General features: G+C 38.1%; 1 protein-coding gene across 2 annotated transcripts in view; it reads right to left on the minus strand.

The window, feature by feature from the left end:
* Positions 1-216: 216 nt before the first annotated feature.
* Ndufv2 (NADH:ubiquinone oxidoreductase core subunit V2) overlaps positions 217-23,553 on the minus strand; it is a 29,217-nt gene continuing 5,880 nt past the window's right edge. The window contains exons 2-8 of one of the 2 annotated variants that reach the window (XM_004645045.2): positions 19,331-19,396; positions 17,489-17,551; positions 17,289-17,405; positions 13,150-13,318; positions 10,647-10,756; positions 7,870-7,946; positions 217-372 (exon numbers count right to left, since the gene is read on the minus strand). In XM_004645045.2, coding sequence (XP_004645102.1) covers positions 279-372; positions 7,870-7,946; positions 10,647-10,756; positions 13,150-13,318; positions 17,289-17,405; positions 17,489-17,551; positions 19,331-19,396 — 696 coding nt within the window. In that variant the 3' untranslated portion in view covers positions 217-278. The remainder of the gene's footprint in view (positions 373-7,869; positions 7,947-10,646; positions 10,757-13,149; positions 13,319-17,288; positions 17,406-17,488; positions 17,552-19,330; positions 19,397-23,553) is intronic. The other variant, XM_023705300.1, reaches the window with a different exon arrangement.

The raw sequence follows: 23,553 nt of genomic DNA on the forward strand, positions 1-23,553 counted from the left end.
TGCCCTAATATTGGTAAATAGTAATACTGGTAAATAGGAGGCTGAAAATGGGAGATATTGGAGTAACTGCTAACTTGATCCCATAATACCATCTTCATAGTCAGCCAGTGATAGCAGACAACTGTAAAACAGTGCTGTCATGTGGACATACTGACAGCTGCAAGTTGCTAGGTTGCCACGATGTACACACAGCAGGATAACCAAATAATTTAAACATTTATGTAGATAGGTGATTCACGTTTTATTTCTCCAGTGACATATTTACAGCAGAATATAAATTAAAGGCCTGCTTGCACACCAAACCCAGGTCCTTTAGGCGGTTCCGTCAGTGAGGTAAGACCTCCTGCTGGCTCACAACTGAAACGTCCACTCCTGAAAGGACAAGCAAGTCATATTACACTTATTATTGGGCAACTAACATCTGTTAAATTTTATTTTTAAATTTATACTTGTTATACCAGCTCATTTAAGTAATTGTTCCCTCCACCCATAGAACTAGCACGGGATGTGCAACCCAGAAGACAACTATACTTTAATAAAGTGGGATTGTATTTATTTCTTGTATCTGAATTTTATTTGGTCTGAAATAGGCTGTCACAATTACTATAAAGAAAACACAACATTTTTATACTGCATTTAAAGATAGAAGCTGGATTCCTTGAGTAATCTGAGCTAGAGGACACTGTCCCTTAGAAGCGGTGAACTCTTAAATCTTACTTGTATTTGCTTTGTAAAGACTACATTATTACTTTTTAAAATTCCAGGGCAAAGCAGCTAAGCATGGTGGGCCCCCTGCAGTCCCACCTCTCTCACAGGACAGGGTAGGATGATCATGAGTTGAGCCTAGCCAGGGCAATTTAGCAAGACCCACCCTCAAAAAGAACAACAAAAATCAGCTGGGAATATAGCTCGGTGCAAAGGCCCTGGGTTCAATTCCCAGTGCTGCCAAAACATAAGACTCCAGACTAGGGTGGCTTCTGGGGCCATAGAAAGAAGAAAAAGGAAGCAGGTCCCAACTGGGGAACCTGTTAGGCTGTGGGGCGGCAAGAGGAGCATATCTTCATCACCCCACATGCACCCCTCACAGTGGCTTCCACCCAGTGGCTTCCAGCTCCCCTCTCTGACCTGTTGCTGGCCCAGCTCAGCACTGCATCTCACTTCACCACTCCTCTCCCTGACTGACCTTGTTCCTGCCTACAGTTGGTGAAGAACTTAATTTATCTTTTCATTCCCTCTGTCTTTGCCCTCATAATCTGTCATCAATTGTCGACATGTTTTTTAGAATCCCTAAATGAAAATTTTTTGCAGGTATGAAAAATGGCACCATACAATGGTGTAAAAGATCTTTCAAGCTATCCCAATATTTAATACAAGGAACTAAGTAATGTAATGAACAAGGCCTTAGAGAAGTTGGAAGTTAGTAACATTTGTATTGTCAATCTTGTTTGCTATGAAAACCAGATCAGAAAGCAATCACTGTGTTCTATCAGCACCTAAAATTAATGTAGTAGTGGCAAAATAGTATTTATCTTGAAACAAGCAACATCTGACATTATACTTATCTATTTTTTTGAGACAGGATCTCGCTACAGTTTCAGGCTGGCCTTGTGCTCACTTTTGTAGCCCCCAGGCTGAACTCTTTTTAACTGGTAGGGATCCTGCTGTCTCAACCTCCAGAGTGCTGGAATTACAGGCATGTGCCATGATTCCTGGTTCCAGGGCCGGTGTGACATGCAGGTCTGGGGATCGAATTCCGCCAGGTAAGTGCTTATGCCTCTGAGCTACTTCCCCAGCCCTGGCATAATTTTTAAGTATCAACTAGTCATGGGGTATACCTGCTGCTCTTCGTTAATTCTGTAGCACCTTGCAGTTTAAGCTAAGCCAAGATACCCTCTATCAAATTTCTTCCACTACCAATAACTTTTCTCTTGCTCAAATGTCAGACTGGAATGTGATGTAAAGTAATCTACTGAAAGCTGAGCATTTGGTATCAGAGCCTCTTACCATTTTGGATATGGGTCCTACAGAGCTCCTCAATACTGAAAGCTTTTTTGTATTACAAAGGAAGATCAATCCTGCAACATACTTTAGAGATAAGCGTTCCAGTGGACCAGTATGTCTGTTGGCAACCTTTCTCCTTTTTCTGCCATGCTCACAATGCATATCAGAATACTAAAGGCTATAAAATCCTTTGCTTAGTCATCTAATTATTTACTAAACAAAAATGACAAAGCCAAGCCTACACAGTCTACTAAATGATGTTCTAGAGAGGAAGCAAACTGATCACAGCCCCATGAATGAGAATGGAAAGAACCCACCAAATAGGGCAAACAAACACAGGAGAATAAGAGGTTAAAAAAAAAAAAAAGTCATACTAATATTCTGAGCTGTAAAAGGCTCAAGTCAACAACTTCTGACATTGCCAGTCTTACGGAAAACCACTACTATTATGGACTACTGTACTATATTGGAATATCGTCCTGAATTCACACACCTACAATATTTAAATGACAATGGAATACCCTTCTCTGACAAAACTAAACAAAAAAGGGGGATACAAATGAAGGACCATTTTGTATCTGTATATACAAAACAATAGATATACAACTACTTTCAATTCAATGAATAGATAGATTTGTTCTAATAGTGTTTGTGGACAAGATATACTATCTGCATTTGTACTATGAATAACCACTAAGAAGACAACAATATGCAATGTATTAATTATTGAAACTGTGCTAGTATTCGATTTTGAAACCGTCTCATTGCTATTTTGTTCAAAATTATTTTTAAAAAAATGATTTCCTGATATTGCAATACTTAAAATGCTGCCTGTAAGTTACCTTTGCGTTTGTCTTCATTAAAATTCAAAATGTAGATAGTTCAGTAGAATAAGTGCTTGCCTGGCAAGCGCAAGGGCCTGAGTTCAATCCCCAGTTCCGCAAAAAAAAAAAAAAAAAAAAAAAATCAAAATGTAAATGTGGTTTATTAACCATTCCAAGATTGTGTGTGTGTGTGTATATATATATATATATATATATATATGTACCATTTTAATTTATGTACATTTGGAAATCATGGCCTCCTGTGAATTTTTATGACACAGAAAAGTACCACATTCAGACTACTTTATATGAAAGATTAGTGCCTATCTTTTCCCATCACTATCCCTACTTTTGTAATAAAAATCCAGTGTCTAAAACAATTGCGCTGGCTGGGGAGACAGCTTGGAGGTCTGAGCACCTGTCTGGCAAGTGCAAGGACCCAGGTTCAATCTCCCATACCGTATACCATGCCACCCACTGAGACTGGGCGTGGTGGTGCATGCCTATTAATCCCAGCACGAGGGAAGCTGAGGCAGGTTTAAGTATTGGAGGATCATTACAAGTCTGAGCTGCATAGTAACACCCTGTACCAAATAAATAAAAGATTAAAAAATAAAAAGCAAATTGCACTAACATTGTAGCCCAGTTACCTATTTTTTACATCTTAGATAGCCAGTTGTACATGCCAGAATCCTACATACTTTAAGATAGTTTCATAAAACAGAATATAAATTAGATCTTAGTTATAAACTAATCCATCCTAAAAACAACCTCTAATCTTAAGACTTCTATCTTAATCAGTAATTTGAAAGCAGGCTTAAGAAGTTACTTTCAGTGCCTTAAGCTGAAAATAAAAGCAATCCTGGTAAAGTCAAAATTAGTATTACCTTACCACCATTAATATTTCTTACCAGTTACCAAAAATAGTCAGCACTTTTGAACCAGTCACTAATTTTGACTAGCATAGATCTAATGGTAATACTCAGAAATCAGTTACTATTGAGCATTACAATTTTTTCTTGAGTTCATTACTCAAAGACTATTAGAACCTCTTTCAGATATTTGAGCTAAGAATTTTATTATAAAAACACTAAAACTGAATTGGCCTGTTTTACTTAATGTCAATAATTACATTGCTACATTATGCTTACTATCCCAGTCTCCTTCATTAATCCTGTACATCTAAGATACTAAGTAGGAAAGGAATAAGGAAAGTCCTTGTTTTCATATGCTGCTGTTAGACATTCTTGTATTACCACACCATCATTACAGATTCTATGCAATTATTGAAAAAAGTAAGTAATCAGTGTTTCCTTTTTTAAAATAAATGATAAGGAAAAAAAAAAAAAAACAGTTCAGACACGAGTAAATCCAAAGGTCAAAAATCCCAATGAAGAAATATAGCTACTCATAAACAACATTATCATTGTATGTTTAAAATGCTCAGCTCAGCTGGGCATGGTGGGGCCTGCCTGTTACCCCAGCACTAGTGATGCTGAGGCAGGAGGATCATCTTGATTTTGGAGCCGGACTGAGCTACAGTCCAGGTAAGCCTCAATTACATAGCAAGACCCTGTCTCCAAAAAAAAAACCTTAACTGTGATACTTCTTTCTTATTTATGTTAAATTACAGAATCTTATCTTAAAGGAATTCCGATTTCACTCATGACACTCTTTAGAGACTTTAAGCCATCCATAATAACTAATGAATCCTCAAGTTAGTATTTCCAGCCTTCCTTTATCCCCTACACAGTAGACTCATGTGACCCAAGTGAATTCTGCTACAGATGTCCAATAGGCATGCATCCTAAACAAAAATCTTGCCTTTCTTCCTCAAACTTCCGTACTCCACATTTTCTCCATTTTCAAGGAATCATGGAAAGGCTTAAGTCCAACTGATAGAATTCACTCATAATTCCTGTTTAGTAATACCCACTAAATTCTAAACTATTCTCCACAAAGCACTTAAGACAGTATTTTTCACAATACCCACACTGGACACATCCCAACACTAGCTTGTTATTGTACGTGGGCTCCAACACAGGCTACTCCAGCTGGATCTCCAGCTCCCTCTCAACCCTGCCACACTCCTCACTTGGCTCTCAGCAGCCACTGTCCCTTCAGCACCTTAATATACACTGTTCTTCCTCCAGGCACTTAAGTAGCTCCTTCTAGCTCTTCAGCTAGAAGCTGAACTCCAGTGCTTCCACTTCAGAAAGGCCTCCTCAAATGGAATTTACTCCCATTCTCTGTCCCCTATTACTGTCTCATTTTTCTTGTTAGCATTTATCACTCTGGAATATCTGTTGTCTTCAACATGAATACCACTATACACACACACACACACACACACACACACACACACACACACTTCATCTTGATTGTAATTGACATGTTGGCAAAATAAATGAATACTGAGTACGGAAAATAATATGATAAAGTATACAAAGTGTTCCAGTTTACGGCAGGAGAATAATACAGTACTAGATCAATGTCTGTGAATCACACATCAAGGTTCACAAGAGGGGAAGCACAAAGTTCTAAGCAGAATTATGACTACAGAATTACAATCATCTAATCAGAAGGGGAGCATCTAAAGATGTAATTAGATTTCACAAGGAAATCTGCACACAAGATACTTTTTAAAAAATACTCAAAATTTGAAAGAAATTAAAGGTAAATCTGAAACTTAAAGAATCTGAGGCCTGTGGAAAATACTATGAAATACAGACTTTCAGGGAGAGGGCAGGAGTCAACATGTGAAGCAAGACAAAGTAAGGGACAGGAACACTAGCTTAGAAAGATACTATAATATTAAATGACAAAGTTTCATTTTATTTGCCTTTAAAGGAGAGTAACATGTTTTACTTTCTCACAAAGCAAATGTAAACTGTGTGTGGTGGCACACACCTATAATCCCAGCACTCTGAGAAGCTAAGGCAGGAGGATAAAAACTTCAATCTCCTTTGGGAAAATTAGCAAGCTGGGGAGATCCTATCTCAATTCAAAAAGTAAGGGAGATGTAGCTTAGCTCAAAGGCCCTGGGTTCAATCCCCAATACCACAAAAACAAACAAAAAAACCCACGGCAAGTGTAGCTCAAGAAAGGAACTAGAAAAAAAAGCACCAAATCTCTTCAGGCAGATTTATGTATACAGATTCAGGGTTATGTATCTCAGAAGTTTAACAGTTAGGGCCAGCTGGTATTATTCCAAGCTTAGCTATACTGACCTTATGTTTTCATTAAGTGGGATTGTCTGTTAGTATATTTCTAGGGAGCAAATTATAGAATCACTGTACCCTCTGACTTTGTAATTAAACTTTAGGGAATTGTTATTTATTCATTTTTGGCGGAACCGGGGATTGAACTCAGGCCCTTGAGCTTGCCAGGCAAGTGCTTATTCTAGTAAGCCATCTCCCTGGCCCCCAGGGAATTGTTATTTATAATAAAAACTAAGAAATATATTTTGAAGCACAAAAAAGAACACATATCTTGTTTTAAACATCAGAACACTATACAGCCACGAAAATCTGTAAGTGGGTCGAGAGAAGGAAAAGTTTATACAACATGAATAGAAAAAAAAACCTTAGAGGGTTATAACTTAACCATACAAACTTGCTAGTATTAAAAGAACTTGCTAATATTAGAAGAATGTAAAATAGGGTCCCCAGCAAGAAAAGTTGATCAATATAGCACAACTACAGTGTAGCAGTGACTCGGAGGGTAAGCTGACAAAGACCTAGGCATCCTAACTGATTGTAAGTGCGCTTCATCATGTAATGTGTCTGGAGAGCTGCTGTAATTAGGCTGCATTATAACACATGTTGTATCTAGAACAAAGGAGGCAGTCCCACAGCATTGTCACTTTCCAGTACACATCTTGAGCGCAGGCATGTGTTGTTTAGCAATGAAGGGTATGTTCTGAGAAATGCACATTAGGTCCATCACTGCGTGAGCATCAGGGTGCACACACACAGACCACCTTGGTGACTGCTCCTAGTCTACAGTCCTACAGAGTATATTACCATACCAAACACTGCAGGCACATTAACACAATGTTAAGTATTTGTATGTCTAAATATGTCTAAGCTTAGAAAAACACTTAGTAAAAGAAGTAACAGAAATGTTTCAGCTCTATTATCTTACGGCATGACCATTGTATATGGGGTCTGTTGTTGATATCCTCATCTAGCATGAGATTTGACTGTGATAATTTAAGTGCCACAGTGAAGCCACAAGCCAACTAGAAATTCCACAGAAGGGAAGCCTAAAACTAGGTCATAAAGAAAATATAATCAAAGAACGGTGAACACTAACTCCAACCACAGATATGGGAACAAGAAGGTCGCCATTTCACATACAGACAAGCTATTATTTGGAAGAGAAAGTAAATTATCTTATGTTGGAAAATACATCTTTAGATGAAACACAGAGACAGGCTCTGAGTCAATCTTTTAGCAATAAGAACCTTTATTTTTATTTTTATTTTTTTCTGTATTTAGTACAGGGTCTCACTACGTAGGTCAGACTTGTAGAGATTTTCCTGTTTTCAGCCTCCCAATTGCTGGGATTACAGGCACGTGCTATCACGTCTCAGTTGCCATCTCAGCGCACCCCACAGGCAGGGCTGGATGGCACAATGGGGACTGAACCCCAGCCGCTGCGCTCTGTCTAAGCAGGCGCTTTAGTCCACTGAGCTATCAGGCCAGCCCTCAATACAAACTTTTAAACCACAGAAAAGATTAGTAAATTTTCCCTTAGAAATATCCAGGTACATATCAGACAAAAATTATCTCACAGGATTTTAGAGAAAAAGATTCTCTAGAAAATAGGTTAGTTTATATACTATCCAAAGTTCAAGGTAGGGGAGATAGCGCAGCAGAATAAGCAAAAGGGCCTGAGTTCAATCCCTGGTTCCACCAAAAAAAAAAAGTTCATGCCAACTCCTATGAACCTGGGGTATAAAACTTTAAACATTAAGTTTACAAAAAAGATTAATTTAGGTTAGGCCATTAAAACTGTACTAAATAAAACGCAGGCATACCTTGGTCCAGGTTTGGGAATTTTGCCAGCTTTCAACTCATCAATAATTTCTTCAATATCTTTAGGTGTCAGATCCTCCTAAAAAAAATGAATAGCAGTCACTGAAATTATTTCCTACTACTGAATTCCGTGCATCACTTCTAGGCCTTTAGACCAGTAGAGTATCTGAATTCTATGTAAACCAATTAGTTTACTGTCAATCTCTAAGCTCCCAACAGTTAACAAGACAGCAACAACTGAGTAACTCCAATACATCAGTACATACCCCAGTGTAATATGACAAGAGCTAGTGGAAGAAGAAGCTAGAGTATGCTTAATGTGAGGCACCTGTATGGCAGCGCCCCAGCTCCACCACTTACTAGCTAGTACTCTAAGACAAGCTCCTCAGGCTCTTCTACTTTGTTTCTTATTTATAAACCTACTTGAACTTGTTTAGAGGACTAGATGAGAAAGTAGAACAGTGTCAAGGAACAAGCTCAATAAATACTATGTTGTTGAAGTACAAATAGTTGCATTAACTTACAAGTATATTCCTTAATCTAAAAATCTATCTACTACTAACTGAAAGAATCTCATCTCTTATAGACTGTCTACCTGTAGGCCACTGTATTTAGACTTATAATACTTCACACAAAGTCTTTTTTCTCTAGTTTCAGCTTTTTTAATGAAAATTTACTGATTTCCAGAGTAGTTGTGCTAGCTTATGTAGAAGGAGGGCTTTTCCCCTACAGCCTCACCAGCATTTGCTATTTTTTTGATTTTTTTTAATTGAAAAAGAGCAATGAGACAGTTTCAAAACCGATTAGTAGGATAGTTTGAATAATTAATCCGTTGCACATTGTTGTCTTCATAGTAGTTATTCATAGTACAAGATGCAGACATGATATCCTTTCTAAACCACATGAAGTCTTGACTACTTAATTCCCATTTACACCAAGAAATAATTATCTGGAGTCCAAAACCCAATGAAAACTTGAGACAAGTGGAACACACAGCAAACTTGGCTCCAGGTCTAAAAGTCTACAGTGACAAAGGACAAAGTTCAAGCCCAGCCCAAAAGAGTCTACAAAGACCATTCAACTTTTAAAACCCACAAAGCTAGGCCCTCAATATGAGGGTAAATTGAAGTTAAACTGTCCCTCAAAGGACACTACTCATCTTAAACCTTGACCTGGCAGGGTGGAGGAAAGCCTGCAGTATAAGGAGATAAGGCTTTCTGGACCAGTGGTAGGAACTTTCAGTAGCAAGAGAGGCAAAGAAAACTCCTTAATACATTCATGAAGGGGCCATAACCTGCTGGGGAGCTTGAACCATATGTGGTAAATCCAGGACTGTCCTATCAGGTGACTTTTTATTAATTTTACTAGCAAAAAGACCAATAAAGTGTCTCCATCCATTTATACTACTGTAGTACATGTCACCTGCTGGGACAATCATGTGTAACACTGCTGGGGTTCAAGCTGGCAGGAACGTGTTAATTTATCTTCACAAGAACTTCTAAGGGATTTCTGTACACAAATTCTTCAATGATAAAAGCTAACAAAGGAGCACAAATGAAAACCGAAATATAGTTAGGATAGCAACCAATGTAAAAAATGGTAACTAAAAAAAAAAAAATCTTAGACATTTACCAGGCCAATGCTAAACAGAATACAAAGAATGTTTAACAGTCCCTGAATTTTAATTTTTTTTAAATTTACATTTATGTATTTGGTACAGGGTCTCACTGTGCAGCTCAGAGGTGAGGCCAGCACAGAATGCGGTGCCAGGGATTGAACCCAGTCCTTGTGCTTGCCAGGCTGGCACTTAGACCACTGAGCTATTTCTGGAGCCCCAAATATTTATTTAGGTATGGGGGATTGAACTCAGGACCTAGACTTGACAGGTAGGTGCTTATGCCACTGAGTTATCTCCCCAGCTACACATTTATATGTTAAGAACCCATCTAAAAAACTTATGAGGTCAAAGAAAATTTTAAAAAATCAAAACTTGTGAGATGCAGCTAAAACAATACTTAGGTATATAGTGGAGCCTCAGTTCATAAATGCTTTTGTTTGCAAATAATTTGGTTCACAAACAAGCATTTGGAAAACTTATATGACCACAACCATCTTTTCTGCACAAACATGGGCATCTTTTCCAAAATCATGAACTAAATTAAGTCCATGATTGGTTGACCAAGGTATCTCTAAAATTCTTAAAACAAGCACTATAACATTAGTATGGGCTCATACATAGAAAGTTTAAAAACACATATTGAAAAAGTATACATTAATTTAATGATAATGGATTTCTTTGGAGATGAAAGAAGCAGAACAGGAATTAGGCAGGGCTAACTTCACCCGGACCTACAGGTTGTTTCTACAAATAATAAAGACAATAGTGACATAATACCTAAAGTAAATGTTGCAAAATGTTACCATTAAGTCTGGATTGCTGGGGCCAGGGAAACAGCTCAGTGGATTAAGCACCTGCCTGGCAAGCACAAGATCCCGTGTCTGATCCCAAGTACCGCCAAAAAAAAAAAAAAAAGTCTGGATTGCTATATTAGGGTTATTTTCTATAGTTATATATAAATGATTAATTTTTTATGTCTTAAATTGGTCATCTTATAGAGAAAAAAATCAAAATGTTTAAAGAACTTTTTAAAAAAACTAGTATTTATGCTAATGGTTTCATTTAAATGAACAATTAAGAAACCAACATCTACAGGACATGGAATCAATATTTTAAATACAAGGTCAGAGAACTTCAGTTTACATTAAGGGGGATACTTACATAATAGTTGTCATTTATTTGAACCATTGGTGCATTTACACAGGCCCCTAAACATTCCACCTCTATAAGAGTGAAAAGTTTGTCGGGTGTAGTCTCTCCAACCTTTATTCCTAAAAATATAAACAGATCACTGTAAGGATCAGGTTACAGTTTAGTAACAATCTGGTTTAAGGACAGAAAAGGGCTGGGCCTTACATATTACAGACATGAGAGGTATAATCAGACTACATGGAAAATGTTTGACTTCTTTTTTGGGTGGTACCAGGGATCCAACTCACGACTTTGAAATGTATGACTTTAACCCACCTCGGAATACTCCCACTTTGCTCTGAACACACTGATGCCATTGTTCTCATTTTATTTTTCATTTTATATAATTGGTACAGAGTCTCACTATGTAGCTTGGACTTGTAGTGATCCTCCTGTTTCCAGCCTCCCCAGCACTGGGATTACAGGCATGCACCGTCACACCTGGGCCGGGTCGCCAGCTCAGCACACCCTGGGGGTGGGCCAGCGCAGCATGCAAGACCAGGGATCAAGTCTTGGTCCCTGCTCTTGCCAAAGCAGGCGCTTAGTCTGCTATCTCACCAGTCCTGTTCTCATTTTCTGAAGCAACTCTGCATGTCTCTCCCTGAGTATCTTTAGCTGTGCTATCACAGCTGCCCCAGTGTCTAGAACTAAAAGCATTTACCTTTCCTGGTCATGACTTCTGGGAAGAACCAGAGGTTGCACAGTACTCAATCTAGTAAGTAAGCTGGATGAGGGCACACTGTAATGTTTGGCAGAACCAGGGATTGAACTCAGGCCCTTGAGCTTGCCAGGGAAGCGCTTATTCCACTGAGCCATCTCCCCGGCCCCCTGTAATGTTTTTGACAGAAACTGAGGTAAATGGTCAATATGTGCTATCAAAAATTATAGTCAATGTTCATTTTTTAAAAAGATTTTACTCAGTAAGACATGCTGCCAATAATCCCCTCATATACCACTCCTGCTTAGAATACACTTAGTCCATTGTTGTTGTGGTGGTTTTTTTTTTTTTTTCAGGGCCTCAGACGCTAATACATATTTTAATTATTTAAGAAAATACCCAAGCTTCTTCCCAGCAGCAGCCTCCCCGCTGGCTTGGGAAAGGGTTCTCTCTCTGAGCCATGGCTGGTTACTTAAAAGAGGTCAGCGGGCGCACCACGCCACAGAAAGGCTGCAGGAGGGCAATAAGACTCATGCCCTCATACCAGTGGTATGTAGCCCATTGTTCTTGGCAATGTCTTTTACTGTAATAATACTAAATTTTAAAAATATTCACCATCTTTTTTGATTACCCTTTCTTTACAGAAAAAATTATTTCAGAGCATTAAATTTCTTTAAGAAAAAAAATGCCTCTTTATGTAATTACACTATAACATTCCAGGATTTAAGTGGATATGTTCCTTGCAAAACTATCAAAGTTTAGGACTCATTTCCAATGTTTGTTGTATAGCAGTGCCTCAGACTGTATTCCTTTTATTTTGATTATGATTACTAAACTACAGATATGGAGACTGAGGCAGAAAGATCCCTATGAGTTCAGGGCCAGCCTGGACAACACAGTGAGCTCAAGACTAATCTGAATTACAAAGTAAGTCCCTATCTCAAAACATAATAATAAACTAAATATATAACCAGACTACCAGATTGGCAAAGACTAAAAATAAGCTACTGATGTCAAAGATTAATAAGGTGAGGAAAATGGGTAATACTCTCATGTATTTAGTACATATGGTAAAGTCTGATCTAGCAATTGTACTTATACGCAAGTTCAGTTTATATGCAAAAATACATGTACATGAAAACAACTGCACATTTACAATAAAAAACGTGGCACACACACATATTGTGCTATAAAAGATAGCAGAAATAAAGCCCCCCAAAAAGCTTAAAGAATTACATTTATGCACTAAGTAATTAAAATGATGTAAAATCTATCACACACTGGGAAGAGTTAACAGAATCTACGTAGGATTTTGGGGATTTGAGGCTGACTTTTTACTTTATATACTTCCTTACTGTCAAATTATTTCTTACAATATGTAACTTGTATCCAATAACAAAAGTAAAAGATATCTTCTTTTACTTCATCTGACAAATGTAAATGCAGCAATCACAGTTTTATGTGGAACAATGCCCATTTATTTTTATTATAATACCTATTTTAAAATATCCTATGGCGTCTTTGAAGGAATACATAAGATCACATTTTTATGTAATGCAGAACACCATAAAGTAGGTAAAACAGTATTTAAACAATGAAAAAGTTACAATTCCTAGAAGCTTTACAAATACAATTCATGATTAAAATAGGTTAAAACCTCAGCTTTGAGTCTGAGAATTAGTGATAAGCACAAAATGGAAATGTGAGCAAAACAAGACAAAATTTTACTGGTAAAATATAAGTCAGACACTGGAAAACTTAGGTAGAATTATGCCAAATTTTAAGTAACAGTGACAACGGTAGTATATACCATACCCAGCTTTTTCTGAATGGCCTCCAGGATGCTGTCGGAGTCTCGGAGCATGCAAGGTGTAGTAGTGCAGACCTGAATGTGGTACTTCCCAACTGGCTTCCGGTTGTACATTGTATAAAAAGTTGCTACTTCATATACTCTCATTGGAGGTACTTGTAAAACTTCTGCAACCTAAAATATTAGGAAATTTTTAAAGAAGATAATGACAGTGTTTATTAACTGAACTTCGGTATTCATTAAAAAAACAATTTCAATGCTGTCTCAATTTGGTAAAAACAAAAAAAGTTATAAAAGCAGAACATATATTTGTATCAGGTAACTATGATATATAGGCCCTTCAGTTCTTGCAAATATCTTACACTTAAGAACAAAGAATCCATAGCACCAGTACTTCTTACTCTTCCCCTCCCTGTCTCATCAGATCAGAAGGTCCTCTTTTCTCTAAAGCCTTCATGTATTATGAATTTATACTTTCATCATTTCAGCTACTTTTTAATTTGAATTGTCTACATGGCAAAAATTTAAGTCAACTGCCAATGAAGGGAAGTCTGATTTATTTTCAACTCTTTGCCAGTTTTTCAAAATAGCCTAATGTGAGTGGTAATACACAGTATGCAGAAATGGTAGGGCAACATAAAAAAGGCAGACTCCAACATCACTATTAGCTCATATTTGCTTACATATGTAATTTCCACATTTAAATATGTCAACTAAAATTCTGTATTTCTGTCGCACTTCTCCAGAAAATCCAAAGTACTACTTCTATTTCATATTACAGTACTCTGTACAAGGCTAGATCTTAAAAGAGCAGCATTTCCTAACCTTTCATATATCAAAAAAATTACATGAAGTACTTGTTTTGATATCCTAGGTTTTAGGACTATGCAGATAGATCGCTCTTAGCATACCTCTCTTAGGAATAGTGTAAATGGAAAACAAGGCTTCCAGTGTTAGTGCTGATCTTTGTACCCCTACCTCAACTATAATCCTGCCTACAACTTTCTAAGTGACCTAACATCCTGAGTTTAAAGACTTGCACCACCTAGCATTCTTAAAAAGCATGTGTGTGTAATGGACATACAGGTCAGTGCTCTGACATTAAAGTAGTTCATTAATGGCTTTCAAATAACAGTTGGACTTTCTCATAGAAAGAATTTAAAATAAATGTATTCTCAAAAGACATCTAAGGGGCCGGGGAGAAAGCTCAGTAGAATAAGTGCCTGCTTGGCAAGCATAAGGGCCTGAGTTCAATCTCTGGTTCCGCCAAAAAAAAAAAAAAAAAAAGCATAAAGACATCTAATCATAATCAACTCATGAGAGAGAAACAGTTGTATTTAATTTGGTAGCTCTAAACCAGGGATATGCCTCTGAATCTAGAGTGCTACCAAAAAAAAACAAAACAACTTAAGAGCCCTACCACCACCCTGACTGAATAAACCAGGAGCGAGGCCTTGATTGTCTGATTTGCAACTGGAATTCTGCCACATACTTCTCTGTGTTTTCTTAACTGCTAAGGGACTAATGGGTGAACTTCTGGATTTTTTGATGTAAAGCTGGGTTTTTCTTGAGTTGCAGGAAAGAGAAACAGTAACATGAAAAGTCCTAAATGTAAAATGGAAAGAATGTTTTATTATTTTTTAAAATGTATGTGGTATGGAGTCTCACCACATAGCTCAGACTTGTGGTGATCCTCCTGTTTTCAGCCTCCCCAGTGCCACCATGCTGTCTGGGTGGCCAGCTCAGTGTACCTGGGGGCAGGGCCAGCATGGTATGTGGTGCTAGGGATGGAACCCCAGTTCCTGCACTTGCCTAAGCAGGCACTTAGTCAGCTGAGCTATCTCACTGGCACTGGAAAGAATCTTGATTCTGTTCTCTATATATTCTTTTTTTCTTTTTGGTACAAAGAGACTGAATTTGCAACTCTGTGCTTGCCAGGCAGGTGCTTATGCCCACTGGACTATCTCCCTGGCCCTATTCTCTATATTCTATTTCCTGCCTCTCCCTAAATAGAACAGGATAATGTGTTTTAAGTGCTCTCACATTAGTTTTATTTTATTTTGCTGTAAGGTTATACTCTCCCCAAGATTTCCAACAGGCAGGATATTATTAGAAACATAAAATTTTTGTAAAAAATAAAACTAGGATTAGAAACATATACCTAATTCATTATTTGAAAGTCAATATTAATTTCTAAAGAAAGTTAAATTCCAAAGAAATATCCCATTTATTAAAAAAAGTTGGGGTTTTTTTCTGTATGTAGGACAGAGTCTACAGGGTCTTCACCAGTTTTTCAAAATAGCCTGTGACTGGTAATATACAGTATGCAGAAATGGAAAGACAACATAAAAAAGGTAGACTCCAACACCACTATTAGCTCATACTTGTTTATGTATATAGGACACGTAGATCGGACTCGTGGTGATTCTCCTGTTTTTAGCCTCCCAACTGTTGGGATTATAGGCGTGTACCACCCAGCACGGCACACACACTGAGGATCGAACCCCAGCTGCTGTACTCTGCCTAAGCAGGTACTTTAGCCCGCTGAGCTATCAGGTCAGCCCTAAAAAAAATGTTTACTTAACAGTATTTAAACTAGCACTGTAATATTTTTCATAGTGATAAAATTATTAAGGGTCTATATAGTATTTGTAAACTGTACAATACAAGTGAGAGATGACTAAGTCTAAAACTTGCATTTGGGATTATTGTACATAAATGGAGGACACTGGTACTCTCCCAAGAAAGTGATGGTGGGCCTGACAGTTATGATCAAGTGAAGCTTAGAAAACAATATCAAAATGCGGCAGCATCTGTGATTGTTTTGAGTTGGTGCCGAAAGAAACAATGAGAAGACCCAATGAATATAGCTTTAGAGGTCTCACTGAGACTAGTCTCTCTAGAAGTAAGTCCTGAGCCAGGGAAACTTCTCACATTTATTGAGGGTCACAAACAGCTAAGGAATGTGCACAAATAATTTGGTGCAAACAAACTGCCATCTATATTGCCTACCAGTATTCACCAGCTGTTTTACGTATCACTGGCTGGTTAACTTCCCAGGTAAAGCAACAAAGAACAGACAGGGTGCTGCCTCCAGGAATCTGCTACTACCTCTTCCAGCTTGCAGGAGTAACAAGGAACCAGTTTCCTCAGCTCTGTTCTTTGTTCTTTGCTCCACTGGTACAGTAAACTTCTGACTCACAGCACTACATGTGATAATTGGTCAGGTAAGCAACACTGTGTGGCACTGCATTCAGTCCCACTTCTATCACTTAGGAAGTAGAAGAGATCCGCCTCGTTCAAAACCATTACTGCTGATAAGCAGTTCAAAAGAAAAATGAGTTCTCTTAGCTCTAAGTCAAATACCCTTTCCATTATGTAACACTGTTTAGTATTACATTATATAACGCGGATTCTCCTAAAAATCAATTACATATGGTTTTTGTATGGCACTTTGTAAACTGTTCACTGCATTACGATACAGATGTAGTAATAACAGGATGTGAATAAACTTGAAGTTTGGATTATTGCTGAAAACTATTAGAAAAAAATCTTAAAATACATATGAATAGACTAATTTCATATAAAGTAGGTCATCCATAGCATTTCTTTAGGTTGACTGAAAATGGCATAATCAAGTGGCATGAATCCTACATATTACATAGATGTCTGTTGTAGCCTATAGTCAAGGATGTACAGTATTAAAAACATTAACACTCACTATTAGACTTTTAATGTAGTCCTAGTGTTGAAAGAGTACACTCATTTTCAGAATGTTGTCACTAAATAAACATATTTGACTTCTGACCATTTCCCTCAAAAGGAAAGAGAAAAAAACTTAACAAAAAAAGTTTCACATTGGAGCCAGGGAGATGGCTCAGTAGAATAAGCGCTTGCCTGGCAAGTGCAAGGGCCTGAGTTCAACCCCTGGTTCCACCAAAAAAAGAAGTTTCACATAATGCCTTCACTATTTTCGACAGCTCTGCTAAGGAAACTGCTAAAAATATAAATACAATTCAGGGAAACAAATGACTGAAGGGCAACAAACTCAGATGATGACACCCATGACTTAGAGTGGCTGCCATGTGAGGAGGTTACTGCACACAGCCTCGCCTCTTTTCTAAGGCAAACCTGAACTCAGTACCTTGTTCATAGCAGAGATGGGCAACCAACCATTCTGCCTTTGGGCTAAGTCCAGGACTGGAAGCACTGCTGCTGCTTTATGCCCTTCTGGGTAGTTTTTTACGATTGCTTCTATCCTCTGGAGGGAAGAAAAAAGCATCTGTTGTATTTATCTGGAAGAAACTAAACTTTTGTAAATTAATTATGTTAATTTAGTCATACCTTATAGTTTTCTGGTGTGAAATCAAAAGGAGTACCCGGATTATTCTCAGGAGTATCTCTGTGCTAAACAAAGAAGAAAAAACTATCAAAATCCTCTCTAAAGTGTGAATAAACCCTACTCATAACTATCCTATTACCAACTATTTATAAACTCGCCAGTGGGGGCCTGCCCCTTAGCTCAGCTCTTTAAGTGGCTGCTTCAACAAAGTAGTTAGGCTCAGGTTGCTGTGGTTCATCCCCACAACTCAAGGCAGCCAAACCTTCCCTGAAGGCATTCAGAGCAAAAAAAAAAAATCCTTAAACACGCCAGTTTAATTATATCACAATGCATGTCAATTTATTCTTCCATCAAAAACAATGGCTAGGGCCCAAGGGGATAGTTTGGTAGAATAAGCGCTTGCCTGGCAAGCAAAAGATCCTGGGTTCAATCTCTGGTACCAAAAAAAAAAAAAAAAAAAAAAAAGGCTAAAATACAGTTGATGAAAGTGCTTACAAAGTTAGCAAAAATCAAACTTTGGAACAGTTTTGAAAAGGTGAACTTGTTCCCACTAGCTCAGGCCTCTGCTGCTGCACAAATGACTGTCCCACTGGGTTGCTTGTTCCACTGGTATAGGAGTCACACATATACCTACCAGTGGTTTCAGTCACCTGGCAGCCAGACACACAAATTACAGTCCCACCACGACCATGTTAAAGAAGTTTTAGTTCCACAGTAAGCGCAAATAATTGTTATCCAACTTTATTAGGTATAAGATTATCTTATTCAGTTACCACAACATTAGCAATTATTGGAAGTCTTATGAAATTAAGACACAATATTTGGAGTGCAAACATGTGTGTGTGCATTTTTCCGAGATGGTATCTGATTGCCCAGAATCTGGGATCCAAAAAAGTTATTCTGGAGTTAGAAAAGCACTATCTCTTCCCACAAGTTTTCCACAAATCAACTAGCAAGATAGGGAAGCTTTTTTCTTTCTTCTCCTTTAAAAAACAGAGCAAGTTCTCTTCAAAAAAACTAGCAAGAAGTGGCAAGTCAACAGGAAATTGACTCACACTGAAATTAACACATCAGTGTTTCATATGTGTGGTAAATACAGAACTGAATTTCTCGATATGCCAATGCTCAGTTTTGCTTTGTAAAAGAACATGAACCAAGAGGAAGCAAAACGGAAACTCTGGACAGTAATTTCAATATGTAGCCAATCTAATAATGTTTTAGACAAAGGCGATAAAGCAGGAAGCTACTTACACCACTATACTAGATCATCATACAGATGTACTACATTACCTTTAAACACTAGGCTGATCCCTGAAAATATATGTCAGAAAACATGGACACTGTATCTAGTCCTTTCTGAATTGTGCAACTGAGAAGTTGATAGACTTCTACCTGTAGTGAAAACCTGGAAACAAAAAGACCAAGTGCTAATGTATTCATTCACTACATTATTAAAAATCTTTCAGTACAGCCTTAGAACCTTCAGAGGCAACAGGATGCTGGTTTTGAAGAACCCAAAATCAGATAATGAAAATCAGGTTAAGGCTCATAATTTCATCAGAGAACATTCTAAATTCTCAGTTTCCCTGGTTGCAATTTAAGTGAGAGGTTCAGAAGGAACCATGGATCTTTTGAAATGTATATTCAGTAAGCTATAAATTCTGACAGTGACCAGCATACACTGAAGAGTATTTTTCCCATCAGTGCTGGGGATAGAACCCAAGGCCTCCTGCATGCTAAGCAAGTGCTCTACCACTTATCTACATGTTCAGTTCAAAGTATTTTAGCTATTCATGGATTCAGTCCAATTCCCAAGTCTTTCCATTATAAAGAATTCTACTTACCACAAACAAGGATCCTCCAGCACCATTTTGCACAGCTGTCTTTTGAAAATTCCTTATTTGCCTTCCCTAAAGTTTAAAATTTTAAGATTAGTCACAACCCTTAAAGCATAACATTTATAACTTAAAACAAAAAAATCAAATTATAGAAATAAAAGAATATTAAGAAATACAGTCCACTATCCTTGGCCATTAATATTTCAGGAGATACAAGGAACTGGAGATCCAAAGCAAGGCTAGTAACCTGCCTACAGCACACAGTCTGGACAAACTGTGACTACAACACAGACCCACTGCAGTGTGTTACCCTCTCGACTACACCTGCCAACTAGCACTTGCGGAGATGATGTACTGTCAATTTTATGCATTTTGTGTTTGCCTGAATCAAGTTGGATGCCAGCTTTCATTTAATGTGGGCCTTTATAAATGTGCTTTCACTCTGTACAAAAGAATCATGTATCTGAACAGATGAGCCAACACTATCTTTCTTAGTTCAGAAACTCCAGCCACACAGTGGTTTCAGTAAGCTGCTTGTGTTGCTACACAGACTGACAACACACAACTACTTTGGAAAGAACCTGCTTACTCTCCCCCATGCTCTGCACTGCACTGCTCTCGGCCCTCCTGCTCCTACCCTCCCACCCTCAGCAACTCAACTGTCATTTGGTCCTATAATTTCTCAGTTCTGTGAACAGATGGCAGGATACTAGACTAAACCAACCAAGGAACTGACAGAGTTGGGCAATTCAAAAGCCAACAGAATAGAGTGTAGAGATAATACAACAGTAACATATCTAACCCTTTCCCTAGCCCAGTTAGTATTTCCATGAAACACTTTAGCAAACAAGAAAATACCCAGGTACAGACTGTAAGACCTAAGTACAAACATACGAGTCATCAATATGGTTTCAGGGTGCTTGTAGGGGTGGGAATACAATCTGAGAGAGGCTCCCAAGAGGGCTTCAACTGTGCTTTTGTTTTTCCTTAGGCACCACAATGAATATAATCCACATGTACTGCAAACACATACTAATGCCAGACATGGTGGTGCACCCCTGTAATCCCAGCACTTGGGAAGTAGAGGTAGGAGAATTGCTGTCAGTTCAAGGCCAGCCTGGGCTACATAGTGAGCTCAAGGCCAGCCTGAACTGCATAGTTGAGACCCTATCTCAAAAAGACAAAAAGCAAACAAAAAATACTAATAAAAACTTTAAAAAAAATTGTTAAACATCTGAGCTGAGTATGGTCATATATACTTGTTAACCCAGTACTTGGAAGACTAAGGCAGGAGAATCTGAAATTCGAGGCCAATCCGGACTATACAGTGAGTTTAAGCATACCCTGTATTACATAGTAAGATCCAAAAACCAAAAAATAAAATAAAAAAGTAAAATTCTGTCATTTGATAGGTAATAAATGGTATTTTATTTTTTTAAAAAAATGTTTAACACTAACCATATATTTTGATTACCTCTTGTATGTAGCTGACAAAAATAATCATTAAAATGATACATAAAAGTTCTGCTACCAAAATTACATCTGAATTGCTAATTCTAGGGTTAAAACAGAAACCCAAAACATAACCTATCATCCCAATTAAATAGACACAGTTAGCACTGGTGGTTTAGTGGTAGAATACTCGCCTGCCAATTAAATAGACACACTAATGAAAGGATTGGAAAGCAACAATTGTTATATGATGATAAAAGAGAAAAAAATATTTTCTTGTTTTTCTCTAGTTTTCAAATTTCCTACTTAGCATAGATGTACAAACCTAAAAGAAACTCAAAGTATTTATTGGACATGAAACAAAACATCATCTTCCTGTTTATCAAACATCAGCAATCTCTTAGGGGAGCCTGGGTTTTGGATCAACATGTGACCCCTTTCTCATTAATCCAGGACACAGCAAGTACTTTTGTTTAAAATGTGAAGTAGAGGTAATCTTGAATATCATTTCTTTCTTGAATATCATTTCTTTCTTTTTCTTTTTTTTTTTTTTTTTTGGGGAAATGGGGGGAAAATACTTTTTTTTTTTTTTTTTTTTTTTTTTTGGTGGAACTGGGGAGACAATCATTTCTTTTTTTTTTTTTTTTGGCGGAACCGGGGATTGAACTCAGGCCCTTGCGCTTGCCAGGGAAGCACTTATTCCACTGAGCCATCTCCCTGGCCCTGGGGAGACAATCATTTCTGAGGCTATTCTAGAGGCACCATCCTGCTGACCTGTAACCATCGACACAAGAAAACAGCTCCAGAGTCCCAATGAATCCTACCCAGGTCAGTGGCAGCAAACCCATGACACACATGATGCAGAGGCTCTCTGTATCACTGCAAGCTTAGGTTTGCCATCACTGTCCTAGGGCACAACTACAAAGGCTGTCACCTCAATTCATCTTAGTAACATGTAATGACAACATCCACCTCACATCCACATATGAGGAGACAGATCAGAAAGGGAACGGCCTCTCTCCCTGACTTACATGTTCTAATCTGGAGAGCAGTTACTTAATGTTTATTTACTAATGGCACTGAACACGGAATCCAGGTCTTCTGCAATGAAATAGATCACCATACTTTTTATTATCAATTTGGACACTTGGTCCCCCTAAGTTGCTTAGGAGTGGCTTGAACTTGCTAGTCTCCTTCCTCAGCTTGCCACTGTGTACTACTATGCCCAGTCTTTTTTTAAATCCTTGCTACCCTTATTCTAGTCCCACAGAAAACCTGCTTAAATACTGTATAAATACTAGTACACCTATATATGTAAATACACAAAATATACTGGTATGTAATGTACACATTAGTACAATATTTAAACAGCTTTTTTTTTTTTGTACTGAGAATTTAACTCGACCTCATGCTTGCCAGGCAGGAGCTGTGTCACTGAGCTATATCCTTGGTCCTGAACAGCTTAAATTCAATATGTGAAGTAGATTTCTTCAAGTTGTAGGGGAAAAAAGGCTCAGATAATACATGTAAAAGGAAAGAAACTAGCAAAATTGTGAGGATAAAGTGATAAATTCTAGTCCTCAACTCAACTGAGGCAAACAAAGCAAACAAACTTATCCAGAGTGCATTGGTGGCTGTTTTCATTCAAGTGATACTCTTCAACATGGAAATAAATACTAAATGCAGGAATGAATGTCTTTGTGCTTCCCTAGTGGGCCTTTGTAACTGGGTTTTACTTGAGAATAAGGAAGTACTCCAGAACCCATGAGGGTCAGAGCTCTAAACACTACCAGTTGGCCTGCCTGGCAGCCTGATGAGAACAAACTGAGGGGCCAGTCTTCTCTCTAGACAATAGCCGTAACTCAATTAAGAAATGTCTGAGGCCTGGGAGATGGCTCAGTAGAATGCTTGCCTAACAAGCGCAAGGGCCTGAGTTCAATCCCTGGTTCCACCAAAAAAAAAAAGAAGAAAAAAGAAATATCTAGAACTCAGTCCATTCTAATTTAATTAAGGGAACTGCAACTGAAAATCCAAGTAAGGTTTTTTTTAATTTTTTTTTTTTTTTATTTTTAGGGAAGGGTCTACAGGGTGTCCAGGGTCTCACTACCAGATCAGATTCATAGTGATTCTCCTGTCTACAGCCTCCCTAATGCTGGGATTACAGGTCCGCGTCACCAAGCCCAGTCTCAACTGCTGTCTCAGCACACCCCTGGCAGGGTGGCATGGCAGGCCAAGGGATCAAATCCCCTGCCCCTGTGACTACTTGCAGGTGCTTTAATCTGCTGAGCTATTTAGCCGGCCCAAGTAAGGTTTTTTGAGACAAGGTCTCAATATGTACTTCAGGCTGGCCTCCAACTCATGGTGATCTTCCAGCCTCAGCCTTCCTGAGTGCTGGAATTACAGGCATCTTTCACCATGCACAGCCCCCAGCCAATATTTAAAAACCAGAGCTAAACCTGCCCCGCCCTGGGGGCAAGCTGAGCTGGCAACAAGACTGGGCATAGTGGTACACACCTGTAATCCCAGTACTGAGGAGGCTGAAAACAAGAGGATCACTAGGGGTCCAAGCTGTGTAGTAAGACCCTGTACCAAATTTAAAAAAAAAAAAAAAAAAAAGCTAGAGCATAACCTGATATTTAACACAGGATAATGGATTTGAATTGCTTTTTCTTTCTGCAGTGTATTTTAGGAGCAAAAATTTACAGCATGAAAAAGTGCTAGCATATTCTCTGGTTACTATTTACATTTTAAATTTTAAAAACTCAGGCTTTTTTTTT

This window comes from Octodon degus, unplaced genomic scaffold (assembly GCF_000260255.1).
Source record: "Octodon degus isolate 3935 unplaced genomic scaffold, OctDeg1.0 scaffold00216, whole genome shotgun sequence".
In the NCBI taxonomy this organism is placed as follows: domain Eukaryota; kingdom Metazoa; phylum Chordata; class Mammalia; order Rodentia; family Octodontidae; genus Octodon; species Octodon degus.